The sequence below is a fragment of the Mastigoproctus giganteus genome, chromosome 9, assembly GCF_048544385.1.
Source record: "Mastigoproctus giganteus isolate SK-2022 chromosome 9, ASM4854438v1, whole genome shotgun sequence".
In the NCBI taxonomy this organism is placed as follows: Eukaryota; Metazoa; Arthropoda; class Arachnida; order Uropygi; family Thelyphonidae; genus Mastigoproctus; species Mastigoproctus giganteus.
In genome coordinates this window covers 112,725,577-112,748,163 of record NC_143583.1, presented here as the reverse complement: position 1 = coordinate 112,748,163, position 22,587 = coordinate 112,725,577, and the positions used below count along the sequence as shown (strand labels likewise).

The window sequence follows — 22,587 nt, the reverse complement described above, 5'->3', positions numbered from 1 at the left end:
ATCGTATTTAGTAGTCACGGGCTTGAACCCTGGTCCACTCAAGGAACGCGTGCTATGCACCCTCGCTCCTGACCACTCAGCTACTTCAGGCCTTCTGCTGTACACCAATGGAAACAGTGAAAGAAGTGAAGGTGGAGTTGGCTTTCTGGTCCATAAAGATATAAAAAAACAACATTTTGGAATTCAAAAGTACATCACCAAAGGTGTCAAGACTACTACTCAGGATTTCTAAGGAGTATAAGCTAAAGGTTATAATGATTTATTATTCACCAACATCGAACCATGATGATGAAGAGGTCGAAGAAATGTACACCAAAATTGAGAGTCTTCTAGATGAACAGAAAACTCACTACACTATCATTATGGGGGACTTCGATGCTAAGGTTGGAAAGAGACAAAACAGTGCAGAAAGGGGAACTATAGGAAATTTTGGAATTTGTGAAAGACTAGTGGAATTTGCAGAATCTTGAGGAATGTCAGTAATGAACACTTTTTTCAAGAAAAGGGTGAACAGAAAGTGGACGTGGAAGAGCCCAAATGGATTAACAACTGAAATCGACTTCATCCTCACTAATAGAAGATATATTGTGAATGATGTTACTGTCCTGAACAAGGTAAATCTTGGAAGTGATCACAGAATGGTAAGATGCACACTTGATATAGATGTAAGAAAAGAAAGGAAAAAACTGACTCGAGTAAATAATACAAAGGTCTTTGAGATGACAGAAGAGGAGAAAAAGCAGTATGTACTGGAACTTAAGAAGACTGCAGACTGTTCAGGACCAAGATATCGACGAGGAATATTACAACTTTCTGAAAGTGATAAAGCCCAAGAAACCTATAGGTAAAAAGAAATCCAAAGAAGAAAAAATCAGTCAAGAAACACTTGTCATGATGAACCAAAGACAACAAATGAAGAGCAAGAAAAACACTGACAGGGAGAAAATTGAGTATACTGAGTTATGCAAAGCCATTAGAAAGAGACTCAGAGAGGACATAAGGAAATTTAACACACAAAAAGTAGAACAAGCATTAAGGGAAAACAAAGGATTTAAATCAGCAATCATGAGCAGTAATACAGAAAGACAAATGATACTGAAACTGAAGAATAGCAATGGTGTACTTATGAATAGCCAAGAAGGCATAATTCAAATAGCAGAAGACTACTATAAAGAGGGGGCTTAGAGGGGAACAGGTATTCTGTGTGTTATCAGACACTCAGTCTAAAACATTGATAGATCCAATATCTTTCTATTACAGAAGATTTAGGAGAAGTCTGGTTGGCCTGCCTCCCTAAAATCCACTCATGCACACCTTCTTGATGGTAAGCCCTGTTACGTCACTTAGGTGGCAGTGAACGTGTAGAGTGGTTCAAGATGCCTGGTCAGCGTGAAGAGGAAAAGACCAAACCCTCCAGCTTATGGCAGCACGATGAAACAAATGGCCCTTAGTCCCCAGCGGCTTTCACTCCCCCTCTTATGGCAGTGAGAGGATCAGAGTGGAAGCAGAGGGTGCTAAGAATCTCTGGGTACGACCAGGCTGCCATGCATGGAAACCGAAGGCAACAAATGAAGAGTAAGATAAACACTGACAAGGAGAAAATTGAGTATACTGAGTTATGCAAAGCCATTAGAAAGAGGCTCAGAGAGGACATAAGAAGATTTAACACAAGAAAAGTAGAACAAGCATTAAGGGAAAACAAAGGACCTAAATCAGCAGTCATGAGCAGTAATACAGAAAGACAAATGATACTGAAACTGAAGAATAGCGATAGTGTACTTATCAATAGCAGAGAAGGCATAATTCAAATAGCAGAAGACTACTATAGAGAATTATACAAGGAGTGAGGGAATGACGCCAGCAGTGGGGAAGATGGATCGCAAATTAGGAACACATACGACATACCCGATATTCTTCCTGATGAGGTAGAACAGGCGTTGAAGAAAATGAAGAATCAGAAAGCCCCAGGGGAAGATGAAGTTACTGTAGAGTTGTTAAAATTGGGAGGAAAAGACATGACACAAAAACTGGCAAGGCTCTTCACAAAATGCATTAGAAAAAGGTGTAACACCTAAGCAGTGGAATAATGCAATCATAGTTTTGCTGCATAAGAAAGGAGATAAATTAGAAATTGGAAATTATAGACCAATTAGCTTGTTATCTACAAGTTGTTCACAAGGGTCATTACTAACAGATTAGAAAGAATACTTGATGAGAATCAACCAAAAGAGCAAGCTGGCTTTAAGACAGGATTCTTGACTATGGATTCTTGACCTTCACGTAATGTCACAGCTAATGGAGAAGGCAAATGAACATAAAACACCATTATGCCTGGCATTTGTGGATTATGAAAAGGCATTTGACTCCATACAGCATAAGGCAATGTTTTGACACTGGAAAGACAAAGCATAGATACCCCATATATTATGATTTTGAAGAAAATATATGAGAACGCTACCTCCTTTATTAGACTAGACAAAGACAATAGCAAATTTAAAATTGAGAAAAGAGTTCGACAAGGAGACACAATATCTCCGAAGTTGTTTACGGCCTGCATGGAGGAAGCTTTCAGAAGATTAGACTGGTTGCAGAAAGGAGTCAATGTGAATGGAGAGTACCTAAACGATTTACTATTTGCAGATGACATTGTGGTCATAAGCCACGATCCCAAAGAATTAGAGGAACATTTTACTCAGTTATGCAGAGTTAGTAAGGATTTTGGACTAAAGATGAATATGGCTAAAACAAAAGTAATGATGAACAAGTATGCCACAGAAAGGGATATAATGATTGAAGGAGCAGTAATTGAAAAGGTGGAGTCATATACTTATCTGGGACAAGTCATTAGCTGTAATAATGATAAATGGATGGAAGTCAAGAGAAGAATAAATTTTGGATGGATAGCATTCAGGAAATATAGTCACATACTGAGGAGCAATATCCCAATTTGTCTGAAACGTAAAATAATGAACCAATATATACTCCCCACTATGACTTATGGAAGTGAAACTTGGGCATTCACCAAAAGAATGGAAGAGAAGCTGAAAACTACACAGCGAAGAATGGAACGAATTATATTGGGAATCAGACTGTTAGTTAAGAAGAGAAACACATGGATCAGGTAGCAAACTCAAGTAAAGGATATTCTTATCAAAACTAAAGAACTAAAATGGTGTTGGGCAGGACACATAGCTCGAAGATGATGACAGATGAACTAAGAAAATCACAGAATGGTACCCAAGAGGAGCTAAGAGAAAACCTGAAAGACAATGACGGAGATGGATAGATGAAATTCGTTAGTTTGTGGGTAGTAAATGGATGGCCATTGCACAAAACACAAGGAACTGGAAAGTTGCTGGAGAGGCCTTCATCCTACAGTGGATTGAAAATGGCTGATAATGATGATGATGGTTTGGGCTATAAACTTAATATTCTAATGTTTTAGGAGAATATTTCTTACAGATTCTAGTAAAATAGTTTCTGCACAAACAACATTTGTAAGGGTTAATTATTAACGAATTTGCATTTTTGTTTCCCAATTAAGTTGTGTAATTTTCTTAAATTGCAATGTGAAAATTTTTTACATTCAAGATTACTGAGTTTGTTTCAGCTTGTGTCAATGTTAAACAAACATTTCCTTCTGAAGCTTCATATATTCCCAAAGGGTGATTAAAAAGGTGATATGGGTAATTGCAGACCTAGCCTAACTTCTGTTCTAGGGAAAATAATGGAGTCATTTGTTAAAGAAGTAATGCATGACCATCACCATCTCAGGTCATGAGAATAATTATGATATGAGGGATTAGAAAATGAGAGATCACGTTTTTCAACATGTGTCATCATACTCATCTTCAATACCTTGATTCCACCGAAACTGTGAAGTGCAGCCTTATATACCCAATCCATTGAGATATTACAAATACCAGAAATTCGCCACTCCCAAACAGTATGTAGAGGAATAGATGTGTGTGTGCCACCTGCAGTTTGAAGGAATACTCCCATAATGAATGCAAAGAGCAATCTCCACATTTTGCTTTGGTGAACAAAATTCATCAAATGACTACTTGTGAATCATATTTTCCCTCCTTAAATTATTGCAGCCAAGTTACCTATCACAAGCAAAGCAAGCCCTCTCCCTACTCGCTTAATTATTTTTGGAAGATAATTTTATATAAATAAATAAATGCACAAGTGGATATAAACATTCAAGCAGGGGTTTGGAAAAAGTTTATATAACTTTTATAAAGCTATTTTATACATTTTACAAAAAATGTGTATAAAAACTTTTCTAAAAATTGTAAAAAAATTTGTAGAAGTTATATAGTTTTTTTTTTTTTTTTAAGTTATAAAACCTTTAAGTAATAAAACTTTCTTGAAGTTGAAAAATAACTTTGAAGAAAAAAAATTGTGAATGTTACTGAAAATATGTACCACATTTTGTATATAAATATGTATCATATTTTCACTTGTTTTGAAATTAATTAAAATAATTTTTTAAAAATTTTAAATGCATTTTAGATTAAATAATTTTTAACTGTACAATGAAAATGTACAGTTGTTAACTATTTACACTTGACATTATGCATTTGGTATTGCAAAATTGCTACCACAGAATAAAAATACACACACCTACACACACATTTACTTTTGATGTAGATAAAGCAGATTTCTTTCTTTCCACTTGGCATTGAAATTATAGGTCCATTGTCTCTTATTTTGTCCACCCATTTTTGGAATAAAAAGTGCATGATTAATGTAGAGAGGAATTTCAAGTATAAACCATGAAGTATGAGAAAACAGGAAGATCATGATATGGATGCACAGCCCATGCGACACACACACACACACTGTGTTCTTGCTAGCAGTATTCCCTTGTGAGCACATGCGAATTATGGTATAAGCAATGCAATGCCTTGTAAATTATGGTGTCTTTCAAGATGGGTGGGAGACAAAACTCACCATTGCTATCACCACAATTTACGTTATGCCCAACCTCACTAGCTATCTACTGCATGTGATACTAGCATCTGACTAGGAAGCAAACTAATATTAACACTGACATACCTTTGCATATGGATAGCAATGATGTACTTGCGAATTTATAATGTTACTGTACATTCCCTACTCATATTGTTGCCTTCGTTATTCATTATAACCTATTTCTGTAAAACACAGGCATCCCAAAAAAAAAAAAAAACCTTGGTGGGTGCCATTGTGTCCATTGGCACAGTGTTGGAGAACACTGATATTGATCGGGTATTGGTATATATATGCTGTGGTTTTTATTGTGTGTGTGTGCGCACGTGCATGTGCATGTGAATATTACAGAATAGAAACATTTTCTTTGATTCGTTCATACCCTTGGTAATGTATTTATGTAAATTCCCAAGTTTTTTTTTTGTTATACACGAAACCTCAAACACAAAGGTATTAGAACCTGTGATAACTTAGTACCATGATGAGTTGAAGGTTCAGAAGACAGGAGATACTTGCTGACAATTAGATGTGAAATTCTGTAGATTGTAATCTTTAAGAAATACTTCTGGAGAAAGATTGTCCTGAAAAAAAAAAAAAAAAACAGAATTAGCAGGGATAAATAAGGAAGAGAAAAAGTTAGTTCTGTGAGTTTGGAGTCAAACACTGAATGGATGTTGACTGGTTAAGGCAATGTTCAAACCGAACCTTGGGGGATACCGTATTAGTGGAGAAGTTAGAAGACAGAGAGCCATCTACCATCACCCTCAGTGAGCGATCACAGAGAAAACTGGATAACCAATTACTAAAAACGGTTGGCAAACCATAAGATGGAAACTTGTTTCGAAGACCTTTATGCCAAACACGATCGAAAGCCTTTGAGATGTCAAGAGCAACTACTTGTGTTTCCCCGAACCTTTCCATTGAATTAGTCCGTAAATGAGTAACATAAGCAAGAATATCACCAGTGGATCGACACTGACGGAATCCATACTGGCGATCGTTGATCAGACGGAAGGTTTCTAGGTAGTTTAAGAGTTGGAGGTTAATTGATTTCTCCATTACTTTAGAAAGAGTAGAAGTAATTGCAATGGGACAATAATTGGATGGGAGGGATTTGTCACCCTTTTTAGGAACTGGCTGGATATGAGCAAATTTCCAAGCAGAAGGAAAAACACCTTTGGAATAAGAAAGTGAAAAAAGGCGGCAAAGAATAGGAGTAAGTTCAGGAGCACAGGTTTTGAGAACAAGTGGAGAAATACCATTGGGACCTGGAGCTTTCTTAGCATCAAGATTCGTCAAAATCCTTCTGACATCCTTTTGACGGAAGACCACAGGAGGCATTGAATGGAGCGTGTTGGGAATGGTGGGAGGTGTTTTGCCAAGATCATTAATACATGAGTTGGAATAAAAATGGGATGCTAGCAGGTCAGCTTTATCCTTGGCTGAAGTGGCAACAGAACCATCTGGTTTGGACAGACGTGGGAGCAGAGATGGGCAAAAGTTGTGGCCAATAGCTTTGGCAAGAGACCAGAATGCTTGGCTACCATTAGGGCAAGAAGCAAATTTTCTACTCTTAGCCTGTTCAAACTATTTTTTTTTTTTTTTATGAAAACCCAAAACACGAAAGGTATCAAAACCTATAGTACTTAGTACCGTGCATGGGTTGAAGGAGAAGTATGGGGGGAGGGGGATGCCGGAAACTTTGCTCTAGAGACTAAACATGAGTTTCACCACTTCAAGCCTCCAATAAGCAAAGTGGTGGTATTTCACCGGTTGATGAACGTCATCTACCACCTGCTGCAAGAAAGCAAGCTTATGCAGCATCTGCCAAAAAAAACTGCTCCCATTTCACCCCTCCATTCGTTTCAAGTACCTGTCCAGCTCAGCTTTAAATTTATTTAGGCTATCAACTTCCACAACAAAGGATGGAAGTCTGTTCCACCAACCAACCAACCACCCGCTGGCTAAAGCCAAACTTCCACACATCCATCCTACATCTGTCTTTCCTCAATTTGAATTTATGCCGTCTCAAATGATTATTCTGAGCAAGAGGAAGAATTCCATCAGCATTGAGCATGTTCAAACCATTGAAGTCTTTATACACCTCAATCAGATCACCTCGCAGGTGCCTAGTCTCCAGAATTTGCAGTCTGGAGACTAGGCATAGTCTCTGTAATTTGAAAAATTTAAGAATTCTTTGTAAGAGCAACCCTTTGTTCCATTCACTAATCTTGTTGCCTTTCTCTGTACTCATTCCTAAAGCTCTACATCCTTCATAAAATAAGGCCTCCAGACCTGTATACAGTACTCAAGGTTTGTCCTGGCCATTGCCTTATATAAGGGGATAATTACCTCCTTATCCCTGCTAGAAAAATTCCTGTATATCAATGACAAGATACTATGAGCTACTCTTGCAGACTGTCTGCATTGCTCAGAAAACTTCATATCTGCCTGCACAATTACCCACAGGTCCTTTTCATTCTCTACCACTGTCAGTGCAATATCACAGAGTTGATACATTACTCTGGGGTTGCTGCTTCCCATATCTAGTACTTTACATTTGTCAATGCTAAACTTCATTTGCTCCCCTCTCAGCCATTCTGCTGAACTTTTCTAGATCCTGTTGCAGCAGCTTACTGTCATAAGTGTCCTTAACCTTCGTATCCTTAACCCTGCCAACCTTCGTATCGTCTGCAAACGTGGACATTAAGCTTGATACCATCATCAATATCATTTATAAATACAGAAAACAACAATGGACCCAATACTGGACCCTGAGGGGCTCCACTAATAACATTAGTCCACGATGAGCAATGTCCATTGATTACCACTCTCTGCCTTCTCCCATTCAACCATCCCTTTATCCATAGCAGCAATTTGCCTCCAATGCCACACTGCTCCAATTTGTGCAGCAGTCTTCCATGTGCAACAGTATCAAAAGCCTTTCTAAGATCCAAATATATGATATCAAAGTTATTGTTTGCACCAGTTCCTTTGTGACCACATCATAGTATCCAATCAATTTGGTCAGGCAAGACTTTCCCTTAACAAAACCATGCTGTGTCCGAGCTATAACTGAAGTCTTGTCTAGATGATCCTACAATGCTTCTTTAACCAGTGCCTCCATTAATTCCCCTGGAACAGAAGTTAAACTAACAGGTCTGTAATTATCTGTCTCCCTTTGATCCTCCTTTGCTGATTGGGGTCACATACATCTCCAGTCCATGAGTACCTCCCCTGAGTCCAGGGAAGCTCTCATAATTATGGTTAAGGGTTTGCTTACTTCCTTTGCTGCCTCCTTTAATATAACTGGATAGATCCCACCCACCCACCCAGGGTGCCTTTTTTATATTTATCTTCAACAATTTCTCCTCCACTTTCCTCTCAGTTATTACAAAATCATCCAGCTCACTGCCAAAGTTTAACTCACCTCTGGCATTCCCCTCCCTGAATAACTTCTCATGAGTGAATGAAGATGCAAAATACTCATTTAGTTTGTTAGCCACCTGAGCAGGATCATCAACAGTTGAAACATCAATATCCAGTTGACCAATCTGATTCATCTCTTTCCTTCTAGAGTTTACATAGGTAAAGAACTCGTTTCTGTTTTTATTTGCATCCTTTGCCAAGGATTTCTCATAATCTGCCTTTGCCTGCCTAATCTCCTTTGTGACTTGGTTACAGACCAGCTTATATCTATCATAGGCTTCCATGTCACCCATTAATTTATATATATCCCATGCATTTTGCTTCTCTGCCACATGTCTCATTAGTTCATCTGACATCCATTTAGGCCTAAACCTTGAACAATATTTCTTAGTTGGTATGTAAAGCCTAGTAGCTTCCAAGATAAATTCTTTGAATGTTTCCCATTTTGAATATGCTGTTGGTAACATTATCAGTTGGTCCCACCATATAGAATTTAAATACTGTCTCGGACCACCATCGTTGCCACTACGAAAGCAAAAACCCTTCCCTTTACCCCTGATGGTAGTTACCTCTTTGAGTAAATCCCACTTGAGCACTCTGTGATCGCTGCCACCTAGTGGTTCCTTTATCTGCAGATTCTTAATGCAAGAAGAATCACTACTGATATTCAGATCAAGAGTATTACTCCCTCTAGTTGCCTCCTAAACATGCCGATGTAGAAAACAGTCATCCAATAAATCCACAAAAGCCTTGCTAGTGTGTGAGTGACCAGCCCCCAAATTCCAGTCAATATCTGGGAAATTAAAATCTCCCATTATAAGACTCTCTGATTTACTGGCCCACTCTATTTCCCTGTACAGTTTCTTATTATACTAATCAGAGTCATTAGGCTTATAGCACACTCCTACTCTCAATTTTGATCTCCCAATGCTTATGTCACACCAAACTGACTCGACACTGCACTGTCCAGCGATGTCGACTGCCTTCACTTCCTTGGATTTTTTGTGTTTCTTAACTAATAGCATAACCCCTCCTCCCTTCCTATCCTGTCTATCCTTTCTGTACACATTGTACTCCCCAAATTCCAATTCTGCATTCCTTATATCTGTGTGACACCAGAGTCTCTGATATCTCAACAATATCTGCCTTTAATGTGCTGAGCAATACCTTAAATTCATAAAATTTATTTACCAAACTCCTAGCATTGGTGTACATGCAAGTATACATACACCTGTTCCTATTCTTAGCTACCCTAACATAACCCATGTGTTTACTTGTACTGCAATGACTCCCAGCAGTCTCTGAAATACCCTGCATCTTGTTTTCCAGGCTGCTGCTCATTCCAATAGAAGCAGTGCAAGAATCACTTTCACCTCTGCCAGTGGCTACTGTTAATCTATTAGCAATCTACTCTAGTTTGGACTGATTAATAACTGCTTTACAATTGTTGCGAGCTTTTGTGTAGGCAGAAAATGAAACTAGAGAATTAGAAACAAGCCAATTACAATATGCAACATTCTTCTCTTGAACAGCCTTAGCACATTTATTGGAAAACCAAGGTTTAGATAAAGGACGAGATTTTAAAGTGGAGTGTGGGATAAAGGATTCCATTCCTGCAAGAATAAGTTCACCAACATGATCTGAGCAAACGCTGACATCAGAAGTTTTGAAACAGTAATCTGACCAAGGAAAAGAAGAAAAGAAGTCTCGCAGTCATCCCATTTTGCATTCTTGTAATGCCAAACAACAAGAGGTTGGGAAGAGCTATGAGCAGCAACTCCACACCCACCTGCTACAGTGCTAAACAGGTGGGTGCCAACATCCCACACTCAGGCTGCCCATACCTGAGTGCCAGCAAAAAAAAAAAGAGAAAAAAAAAACAACCCTGCAACCACTTGGAAATAAATACAGGGCAATCTTGCACCAGACAATAAATCAAAATGCCTGGCACCAGCATCCCGTGTTCTGACAACCCACCAGAATGCCTGAAAAAATGAATTAAAATAATACTAAATGAATAAAAATAATAATAAAAAAATTAAATAAATAAAATAAAAATATATGTATAAAAATAAAATAAATGAATAAATAAAAAGATAATAATAACAAGGTTCCATTGGAGAAGAGACAATCACCACGTTGTGATCTGAAGTGCCTAAAGGACCTCTCACTTTGACCGTGTACTTAGAAGGGTTGTTTGTGAGAAAACGATCAAGCGTATTGGCTGTATGATTAGCATTATCCGGTATTCTTGTAGGTAAATGAACAATCTGTGCAAGGTCATTAGTAATTGCAAAAGCCTCAGTATCTCGACCAGCTGGGTCGGTGTGACTAGAAAACGGAAGCCAGCTGGAGTTGTGAACATTAAAATCACCAAGAAAAAATTACCTCACTGTTAGGAAAGTTGGACTGGAGAAAGTCAAGTTGCAAAGGGAGGAAGTCAAAGAGCTCCAAGTGATTAGTGGAATTGGGAGAACGGTAGAGACAACAGATGAATTTGACGCAATGAGGTAGAGAGATTTTAAGCCAGAGGAGATTCCAAATTGCCAAGTCTCTGACATGGAATATCAGAATGGACATATGCACAAGTACCACCTTTGAGGCGAAAGGAATCGTACAGCGAATAATTTGGGCATCTGAGATGAGCAGTAGTTGAATCAACCGATAACTGAGATTCTGTCAGAAAAAGTACATGGGGTTTGGCAGACTGCAAGTGGAAATGGACATCGTTGAGATTAGAATTGAGACCACGTATATTTGTGAAATGAATTAGGAAGTGCTTGGAAGGTTTAGATCTTTTTGCAGATAAGCTTGCTCTATTAGTTTGACAATTTATGGTGTATTCAATAGTAAGAAAAAGTGGGTGGGACATGCTGTATGAAGTAATAAATTTTTGGATATGGCTTACATAGTGTAAGAACATACCCAGATCCTTGACATAACGTGGCCTCGACAATGCTTCCCGCATACACACTACTCGGACTCCCTCCAATCACTGTCTGGCAGAGTAGAGGTAACAAGATTATACACTAGCTGATCCGGAAGCTTCCTAGAGAGTTACCAATAGGTTCGGTCCGGTGTACTAACTAGCAGCTGGCCTGCGAACACTGTTTTAGAGCTGTACCCTTGAGATGTAAGGAATGTTGGATCTTGCCACGATGTTCATCATAACCTCAAAACTCATCAATCATACTGCATGCTGGAAGAGATAGGGAATCGTTGACCGGAACTTAGCTCTAGAGACTAAACATGCGTTCCACCACTTCAAGCCTCCAATAAGCAAAGTGGTGGTATTGCACCGGTTGATGAGAGTCATTTACCACCTAGTACTGCCTGGTAACATAGTGGGGCGGCATTCCTCCATGTGATGTGGTCGCCACACCTTGACCCCTGCTTACGTTGGTTCACACCTGGGTGGTCACTCACCATGTACTTGTGCACGGAGGTTATACCCAGGATTACTAACAGTCCCACCATCGTGAAGGTGCAAGCAGAGGATTTGGCTGTCACAGACTGTCCGGACTTCGCCGAAATTGGGTCCACTTCACTTGAGTGTCACCCGAATATCAGTTCCCTCAGCGTTTTAGACTCCCAGGTAGCAAGTGCAGCTTGTCTGGCAAATCTAAGAGAATGTCTTTGACAACCTCAAGGACCAAGTCACTAGATCCCTCGTGATCCCTATAAGTCACTAGATCCCTAGTGAATTGACACATGGAATCCATATTGGCCGTCATTGATCATATGGAAGATTTTGAGATAATTGATGGTTAATAGATTTCTCCATTGTTTTGGAAAGAATAGAGGTAAGTGTAGTGGGAGGTAATTGCATGGTACGGATTTGTCACTTTTTTAGGAACTGGCTGAATGTGTAAATATTTTTTGAATATTTGCATCTGCAAATATTCAAAAAATATTTGCAGATATTCATGCAAAAGGAAAAACATCAGTTTTGTGCTGTCTTTTAAGATGGGTGGAAGACAAGACTCTTCACTATTTATTATAACCTATTTACCACCAAACAGGATTGAACTGAGGTTTTGAGAATAAGTGAAGAAACACCATCAGAATTAGAGCTTTGTTGCCATCATGATTATAAAGAATTCTCTTGGAAAATCAAGGATGGAGTGTGTTTCGTACAGTAGGAGGTAATTTACTAAAGTCATCAATGCAAGTGTTAGAAGGAGAGTAGAATGCTTTCAGCTCTATCTTTAGCCAAGGATGCAGTAGAATCATCAGGTTGTAACAGAGGGGGGGGGGAGTGTAGATGGACAGAAGTTACAGTGATTTGCTTTAGCCAGAGACTTAGAAGGCTTTACTACCATTTGGACAAGAAGTAAGTTTTCTACCCAACTTTTCAGAATTGGGTTTGGATTGATTAATAACTGTTTTGCAACTGTTGTAAGCTTTACTGTAGGAAGAAAATGAAGCTAGACTGAATATAAGTAATTGTGAATTGCTATATTCTCATCACAGGAATGCAAACTGTCTCCAGGTTTTTGGTGAAGAATGTCTTCTTAACTCAGTTTGACCTCTTCTCCATCTTACAAATGAGTGTATTCTCACAATCATTCTGATTGGTGAGATTAATTTACATAAAAGAAAGATCTGTGAGAGAAGTGCAGAAACAATATTTGATGAACATCAAAACAAGTTTATATGGTAAACTTTACCAACCGTTAGTGCAGTTCTACCAATGTTTTGTGCATGCAATAATGATCCAATAATGTATTACAGCTACAAATATTTAACACACTTATAGAACAAGCTTTGCCTTTCCTTACTGCAGTCAAACAATTGTTATCTCAAGACAGAATTCATGAATATCAAGTGACCCAACTAAATTTTTGCAAGCAATTAAGTTAAGTGTTATTTATGATATTAGCATTATCATTAGTAGAGGCATATGATGCAAGAAAGCAAGTTTATATAGCATCAGCTAAAAAAAAAAAAACCCTTTCCATTTCACCCATCCATTAACTCCACATCTTTGTCTAGTTTTGCCTGGAATTTATTTAAGCTGTCAATATCTACAATGACAGATGGAATTTTGTTCCAGCAATCAACCACCTGCTGGCTAAAGGCAGATTTCCACACATCTATTCTACAACTGTCTTTCCTCAGTTTGAATTTTTGTCCTCTCAGGTGACTGATCGGGGCAAGAGGAAGAATTCCATAAGCATTGAGCTTGCTCAAACAATTCAAGGCCTTATACATCTCAATCACATTACCTCACAAGTGATTAGACTCCAGACACTGCAATTTTCAGTACTTAAATCTTTTTTTATAAGAGCAGCCTTTTGTTCCATTCACCAATCTTGTTGCCCTTCTCTGTACTTGTTCCAGCAGATCTACTTCCTTCCTAAAATGAGGCCTCCAGAACTCACTTCTTTAATTGGAATACCAATTCAGGTTGCCCCACACAACACACTGAATACTTCCAAGGGAGTGATCTCCGAATGGGATCTGTTAAACGTTTCTGAGGCAGAAATTGTCCACGAGCTAAAAGATCAAAATGTGTCTCATGCAAAATGAATCATGATCAGAAAAGACGGCAACTTAACTCCCACGGGAAACATAATCTTAACTTTCAGTACTCCAAATCTACCGTGTTCTGTCAAAGCAGGTTACTTGAATTGTCGAATTAGGCCATATATCCCAAATCCGCTCAGATGTTATAAATGTCAAAAGTTTGGCCATTCTCAGACAACGGCGACCGGGCTAGCCAGGTGGGTAAAGTGCCTGCCTAGCAACCCAAAGGTTGCGGGTTCGAATCCTGCCTCGGGCTTGGATCAGAGTAAAATGCAAAAACTTTGGGAGGTGCATTATGGCCACAGAAGCCGATGTGCCAACAACTAACAAAAAAAAAAAAAAATCTCAGACAACATGCTGTGGAGACGCTATATGTCCGAACTGCGGTTGCAAAAAATCACACGCAAGCAGAATGCAAGGCTCCAACACCACTATGTCCTAATTGTAGTGGCAAGCATCCAGCTTACTCCAAAGATTGTGATATATGGAAGATAGGAAAAAAAAATACAAAAATATAAAATTGAAAATAAAGTCTCTTACCAAGAAGTGAATAAAACAGGTCAACTTAAGTATACTAAAACGCACTTATGCTTCTACCATTCACAGACAGGAATCGGTAGCATGTCAGACAGAAGTATCCATCTCCCCAAAAATATCAATATCAGACTGGGCTCGATCAGTACTCTCGATCCAGCATTCATATAAACCAAATTCAGTAGACCAAAGCAACAATATGCCACTTACAATTCCATCCCAGAGACCTCCGCATTGTCAGGTAGCAGAAAATTTGCCAAGATTGTATTCTGTTGAGGCGAAAGAATCTAACAAGCATGGATACAGATGATACTATCGGCCAAGAAGAATTGCTAGAAATACATGCAGAAGGTGATATGGACATTTACATTACATTTACATTTGAGTGAGCTTTCATCTCGGTTGCCACCCGGATTTTCATCCATATGCAACCAATTCTCATTTAATATATCAGTCTCAACCTAGTTGTAAAACCCAAATATAAAAAAAACCAAATAGGTGATATGGACAATAGCAATGAATCAGGATGTCCCACTTTTCCCTGAAAAGAAAAATTAAAATCAGATCGTCATAAACAATCCGCCTATAAAAAGTAGCCAGATACATCTTCCATGAACAAATCCAAATAATGGAACACATCATTCAGTGGAATTGTAGGAGTTTTCGCAGCAATATCAATGAACTAATTCACTGCTTCCATCCTGTTGCCATGTGCCTACAAGAAACCAACTTGATGCCCCAAGTTTCCCCTACAGTCAAAAATTGCACTATCTTCAGACAGGATAGATCCGACACTAATAGTGCTCATGGAGGAATAGCCATCCTGTTGGATTTAAGAGTTCCCTCCAGATGCATTCCATTGCAAACCCTCCGTAGCCAGGTGGGAAGGAGCAGCAGTGCATAGCACACGCTTCTTGATTAGACCGGGGTTCGAGCCCGTCACCACCAAATATGGAGGATGCGGAAAGGTCAGGGAATGACCACTGCATATCCCAGAGCAATATGGCCCTAGTTGCTAATGCTCCTAAAAACCAAATAACAAACAAACCATTGCAAACCTCCTTAAAAGCTGTTGCCGCACGCATAGTGATTGGAATCACTGTTAAATTAGTTTCAATTTATCTTCCACCTAATCGTCCATATTCCATTCAGGAAATTGAAGATCTTGTGTTGCAACTACCACCTCCCTTCTGTATACTAGGTGACTTTAATGCTCACCACCCATTATGGGGTTCCCCTAGCTTGGACAGGCGTGGTAAGCTTATTGAAATGGTGATAGACAGACAGGATTTAACATTGTTGAATACTGGCTCTCCTACCTATGTTCATTTTCCTACTGGATCAACCTCCACAATAGACCTTTCCATTTGTTCTCCAGTGCTTTATCCAAGTATCGATTGGGTAACTCTTAATGATCCTCACAACAGCGATCATTTCCCAATAATATGCAAAGTTCAAACTTCCTGTTCATCACCAAGAGATAATCCAGTAAAATGGAAATTTCCAAAGGCTGACTGGATACAGCAGGCTTGTCTCGTTCGACAACTATATCATACAGTGCTCTTCTATCAACCATGTTACTGAACACATTACAAACCAAATTCTAACAGCTGCAACTGCTGCCATTCCACAATACCAAGTCAGGAAAAGGCTAAAATTAAATTATTGGTGGGACAAAGAGTGTAAAAAAGCAAAAAAAGAGAAAAACAAAGAATGGAATTAATTTTACAAACATCCAACCACTTTGAATCTTATTAATTATAAGCGACTTAGAGCAAGAGCTTGTTATATCAGACGAAAAGCAAAAAAAAGAATCTTGGATTAAATTTGCTTCCTCAGTCAATAAAAATACAGACATCAGACTGATTTGGAACATGATAAAACTGTTAAATGGCAAATTTCTTCCAACATCTACTCCACTAATTAACTGGAATGGTCAGAAACTTTCTACCCCTGCAGAAATTGCAAATGCACTAGGATCTGTATTTTCTTAGTTGTCCTCCTCAACTGCTTATGACCAATCTTTTCAAAAAATTAAAGATGTAACTGAAAAATCCAAACTGAATTTCACTGACAGATGTCCATTAACATATAATCAACCATTCACCCTAGTTGAACTGCAGCATGCTCTTACCAACATAAGGAACAGCGCTGCTGGCCCTGATGGGATATTTTATGTTATGCTCAAAAATTTAGATCCAAAATCACACTCGTCACTGCTCATCTTCAATCGAATCTTCACTGAACATACATTCCCAAGCTCCTGGCATCATTCCTATGTACTGGCTATCCCAAAACCTGGTAAAGACTATTCTGTTCCTCATAACTATAGACCAATTTCACTTACCAGCTGTCTGAGCAAAACCCTCGAAAAAATGATTCATTGTTGTCTGACTTGGTATCTTGAGTCCCAAAATTTAATCAATAACAATCAATTTGGATTCAGAAAAAATCGATCATCATTGTACCTTATGATTAAAGCTGAAACAAACATCAGAAATGCATTCATCAAAAAGGAGCATCTTGTTATGGTCTGTCTGGATATTGAAAAAGCCTTTGACACGACATGGCGTTTCGGCATATTAAAGGATCTACATTCTCTTGGCCTGAGAGGAAATTTGCCATATTTCAATCAAAATTTCGTACAACAAAGATCATTTCAAGTTCGTTATCGGGGAACTCTGTCTAAAAACTTTGTCCAGGAAGAAGGAATCCCTCAAGGGTCTGTTCTCAGCGCCACTCTATTCACAATTAGAATTAATCATTTAACTGAACTCATTCCAAAAACAGTGGACTCGTATCTTTGATCTCACAATCTCCTGCCATTCTCAAAACATGAACTATATTGAGAGAAAATTGCAGATATCAATAAATCGGATCCAGATTTGGATGACACAAAACGGTTACAGACTATCTAGCCAGAAATCCACTGCCATTCACTTCTGTACCATACGCAAAATGCATCCTGATCCTGAGTTCCAATTAGATAACCATCCTATTCCAATAGCAAATAGTATTCGTCTGCTTGGCTTAATTTTTGACAGCAAGTTAAACTATCAAAAACATATTGAACATCTCTGGACAGCTTGTCAAAAAAAAAAAATGAACATACTCAGAGCCTTATCAGCAACAACCTGGGGAGCAGATCGTTACACCTTGCTTCACTTATATAGATCCGTAATCAGATCTCGATTGGACTATGGTGTGCCTATCTTCAATTCTGCTTGGGAAAGTGATTTATCTTGCCTGAACCCTATTCAACATTCAGCTCTTAGAATAGCCCTAGGTGCGTTCAGAACATCTCCAGTGCAAAGTCTGTATGTAGAAGCCTATGAAGCTCCTCTGAAGATCAGAAGAAAGATGTTATTACCGAACTACACGACCAAGATCCAAAGCCAGTCGACCCATCCTAATTGGTCAATATTTAATGATCCGAAACTCACGACCTTTTATAGAAACAAACCACAAGCAACAAGGCCTGCAGGTATTAGGTTAACAGAACTAGCAGAAAACTGGAATATACAACTCAATAAAGTCCACCAAGAACCTATAGATCACGTTCCTCCATGGTCTGTCATTGTGCTGTCTTGTGACAATTATTTCCACCAATAGGGGAAACACTCCTTAACAGATAATAACATCCAACAGTTGCACATTGCACATATACAATGTTATCCTGACTTCTCTAAAATATACGGCGCCTCCGTAGCCAGGTGGGAAGGAGCAGCAGTGCGTAGCACATGCTTCTTGATTAGACCGGGGTTCGAGCCCGTCACCACCAAATACGGAGGATGCGGAAAGGTCAGGGAATGACCACTGCACCGGAGCAATATGGCCTTAGTTGCTAATGCTCCTAAAAAAAAAAAAAAACCCAAATCTAAAATATATACTGATGGATCGACGTCCGAGAGTGGAACAGGTGCAGCAGCAGTATTCCACGATGCTACCATTTCTGTATCACTTCCGACAGAATGCCGTAGTTACACCACTGAATTATATGCCATAAAGCTTGCTCTGGAAAACATTTTCCATCTCTCAACCCAAAAGAGCATAATCTACACAGACTCACAAAGTGACATATTAGCAATGCAAAAGATTTCCCCCACCTACTCATCCATTACTACAGCTGATCAGATCAGAGTTGATTTGTCTCAGAGATCATCGACAAAAGGTTGCTTCTGCTGGATCCCAGACCATACTGGAATACCAGGGAATGAAATTGCAGATGCTACTGCCAAGCATCCATCCAGCACAGCCCCAATGAATTTTCTGGTCCCGTTCAGTGATTACAAAATGCATATATGAAATATATATTAGGAACGATGGACACTTCATTGGCAAACACATATGCAAATGCATTGGAGGCCCATAATTGCGGTACGCAAATGTGTACAGCAATTATGGGCCTCCAATTTCTGCAGAAGCAGACAAGAAGAGGTAGTCCTGGCTAGAGCCCAAATAGGCCACACTCATTTGACCCATCTATTCCTGTTATCAGGGAATGACCCTCCACAGTGTTCACATTGCCATAGGCCACTCACAGTAAAACACATACTCCTGGAATGCACCTTGTATAACAATCCCCGTCTAATTTCATTCACTTCTCTCTCAAACTTATAGGAATTGTCACTTAGCCATATCATAGGCGAAAATTCAAACCTTGCATAATTTTTTTTCTTTCTGAAACGAATAGGTTTATATAACCATTTCTAACTGCTTCCATAGAAGCCAATAAAACTAGTATTAAATACTATGATAGGTGCAATATGGCCTAAGCAGCCTTTGCACCAGAAAAATCTAAACACAATGACAACAGCACCTTGCTTTCTGGGCTGCTGCTTATTCCAATAGAAGCAATGCAAGAATCACTTCCACCTCTGCCTGCGGCTACTGTTAATCCACCAAGCTAGCAGTTTTCCGATCCACCTAACACTGCCTCGATAGCATCAGTAAATATTGCACCCTTTCTATTTAAGTGCATCTCTTCCCTGTAGAAGCCGTCTCTTCTGTTAACAAGCAGAGACGATGCTGAAAAAAATTCTACCCCATGAGCCTTGTACAATCTCTCCAGTGCCGAATTTATTGACAAGGCTCTCATCGTATTCTCCCTCCTATCATGTCTGAGCAGAATTGCAGACACTTTCAAATTCAACCCTAATTTGCAACTTATTTCAACATTAACCTGTACTTGTTAAGTAATTCCGCCATTCTCTTACTCTTAATGTAATTTGTGCCAGGTGTACAACAATATCACCTTTTGTGTCCTTAAAAGATATCTGCTCTACAACGTCATCAACATTTGCCTCTGGCAGATATACCCTAGTCCTGTTCCAGATATCCCTTTTGCACAATATATTCCCTGTTTCCCTGACAATTGAGTCACCAACGATAACTAGCTCCTGTGGGATCAGCGCATTCTGCTTCGAGGATTGCCATTGTGCTGCTTGATGATCAATTGCAAACCCTGGCATTGATGTGGGCAGCTGAGAGCTTGTTGGGCCCCCCAATTTAATCCTTCAAGGGCATCTACCCTGTTCTTCAAGCTCTCATAAAGGTCCATAACAATGCTGATTGGCACCTAACTTCTTCACACTCCTTATATCGAGCACAAATAAAGATATCCATCCCCCCTTGGCAATATCATGTCCTGTTCCTGATATAGCTCCACAAACATCAAACAAGAATTACATTTCAAAAGGCTGTGATTCAGAGGACAACCACACCCCTCAGTTCTCCCCGGAGCCATAGCACTCCCACTACCTTGAGCCTTTTGCTTTGCTGCTCTGGTCTGAGGCATGATTTTGATTCAATTTCAATACAATTAAAAATATCACACTAAAATATTTTGCTAAACTTATATCTCAATGCAGTAATCACAGTATATATATATATATATATTTCAGTATCGAGTTGTTCCTCCTACCGGGTTAACGTTATATGAATTTCGTATCTCCTATCAAGTTTAAGTTATATGTATTAAGTTAAAATGTTACATTTGTAAAATCTAAGTAGTTATAATAGATAATAAATTTAACTATCTATTGCCACCTACGTGGTTTGAACTCTCACGCTATTTATGATATTAATTCTACTCCAAATCACCAATTCTAAAAGCTCTACAAATATTACTGTCATACATTACGGTCTACGTGACAAGTTAAATTATTAAAACATGTAAGTAGTGCCAAAATTTATAGTTCCTGGATGAGCTTAATGTTTGAAAGCAATACTGTACTGCTGTATAATCTTTTGTTACTGATTTTAATATAAAATGTGTGTTTTCAAGAAATTAAATTTTTAGTGTAGAGTGGACTTTAAAAAAAAACTTGCTTTTTTTTGAAAATTTCCCATTTTCTCCTCTTTTTTTTTTTTTTTTTTTTGTTAACTGCATTTTGCAAGAAATCTCAAGGAAAAAAAAAATCTCCTGTTTTTCTTGATTACCTGATTAGTTTTTTGTAAGTTAAAAGTTGGCACATAGGTTGTTACATGAACAGCCTTAGCACATTTATTGAAAAACCAAGGTTTAGGTAAAGGATGATATATTAGGGTGGAATGAGGTTCATCCATTCAAGAATAATTTCACTGGCACAATGCAAGCAAACCTTAGAATCAGGTTTAAAACAGTAAACCGAATATGGAAAATAGGAATAGAAATCACTCAAATCATCATTTCATTTAGCATTCTGTTAATGCCAAAGGATACAAAACTGAAAATGGCTATGAGGGGTGTGTGTGCTTTGTATGAGAATAGATCATCACAAAGTTGTGAACTGAGGTGCATCGGGTGCCAGCAATGTTAACTGTGTACTTCAAAGGTTGTTAGTGAGGAAAAGATCAAGTGTTGGGTGCATGGTTTATTTGTCTAGTATTCTGGTAGGTAAATGAACAAGTTGTTTCAGGTCATCAACAGTCGCAAAGTATCAATATCGCTACCAGCTGGGTTTATGTAATTTAAAACAATTTTAAACTTATCAAGGAAATTACCTTCCCATTATCAATGACAGATTGGAGAAAGCTGAGTTTCAAAGAAAGGAACTCAAAAAGTTCTGAGCAGTTTGTTTAGCAGATGAGAGAGGTAACAGATGAATTTGGCAGATTCCAAATCTGGAATTCCCAAATCTGGAATCTCCAGATTTGGTAATCTTTAACAAGCAATATTAGAGTGGAAATATGCACAAGCACCACCTTAAAAGTGGAAGTGATGGTAAAGCGCATAGTTAAGTTAACTGAAATGAGTGGTGGTTGGGGCAACTGATAGTTGAGATTTTGTCAGAAAAAGTAAATGGGTTTTGGCAGATTTTTGCAAGAAATAAGACAGGCCTAATGTTTAGAAGAACTGAAGCCAAATTTTATTCACTCCAGTCTGTAACCAGCATTTAAAGAACTAGCATTTAAGAAAACAAACTAGAACTTTTAAAGATGATAGTTGTATTTTCCCATTCTTGCTTGTTTACATTAAATTCATATCTTATATTTTCTGAAACAATTTTTACTTTTGAAATTAATTTGTGGTAATATTACTTTCATTTGGAAATTATTTCATTTAAAAATATTACAATTATTTTAGATGAATAATTCTAATATTTTTCTCTGTATTCCAGCTCCATCACCACCTGTATCTGTACAAGCACGTGCTACTTCATTCGGAGAAATAGTAATTTCATGGCGACCACCTAAAAGACCTAATGGAAATGTTACTCATTTTATTATAGATGGTATTCGAGAAACTGATTCTTCTGAGTTTATCAATCAGCGTAACTATTGCTCAGAGCGTAAGTATTATCATATTTGTGATGTTGTTTTAGTGACTGAACTCCTACTTTTGCATTTAAACAAAAAACAAAATGATCTTTTCAGTTTAGTTTTTTTTCCAGTCAATTCTTGTGTACATGATGTTTGTGTGCATGTGATTGATTTTAGTTTACCATGTAGGTAGTTTAAACTTCTCTCTCTCTCTCTCTCTTTTTTTTTTTTTTTTTTTTTTAAATAGCCTAAGAAGATCAAGTGTGTAAGCAAATGTTAATAACACAAAGAGAATTAAACTCATTGTAAATGTTTCTCATTAGAAACTAAATTAGTATTACCATTAGTAAAGGCATAGCTGCAAGAAAGCAAGCT

General features: G+C 38.3%; 1 protein-coding gene across 1 annotated transcript in view; it reads left to right on the top strand.

The window, feature by feature from the left end:
* The window catches only part of LOC150080650 (insulin-like peptide receptor), a 514,932-nt gene that overhangs the window by 282,860 nt on the left and 209,485 nt on the right, over window positions 1-22,587 (top strand). The window contains 1 exon segment of the mRNA XM_090381758.1: window positions 22,071-22,241. Within this exon segment, the coding sequence (XP_090237884.1) occupies window positions 22,071-22,241 (171 nt within the window).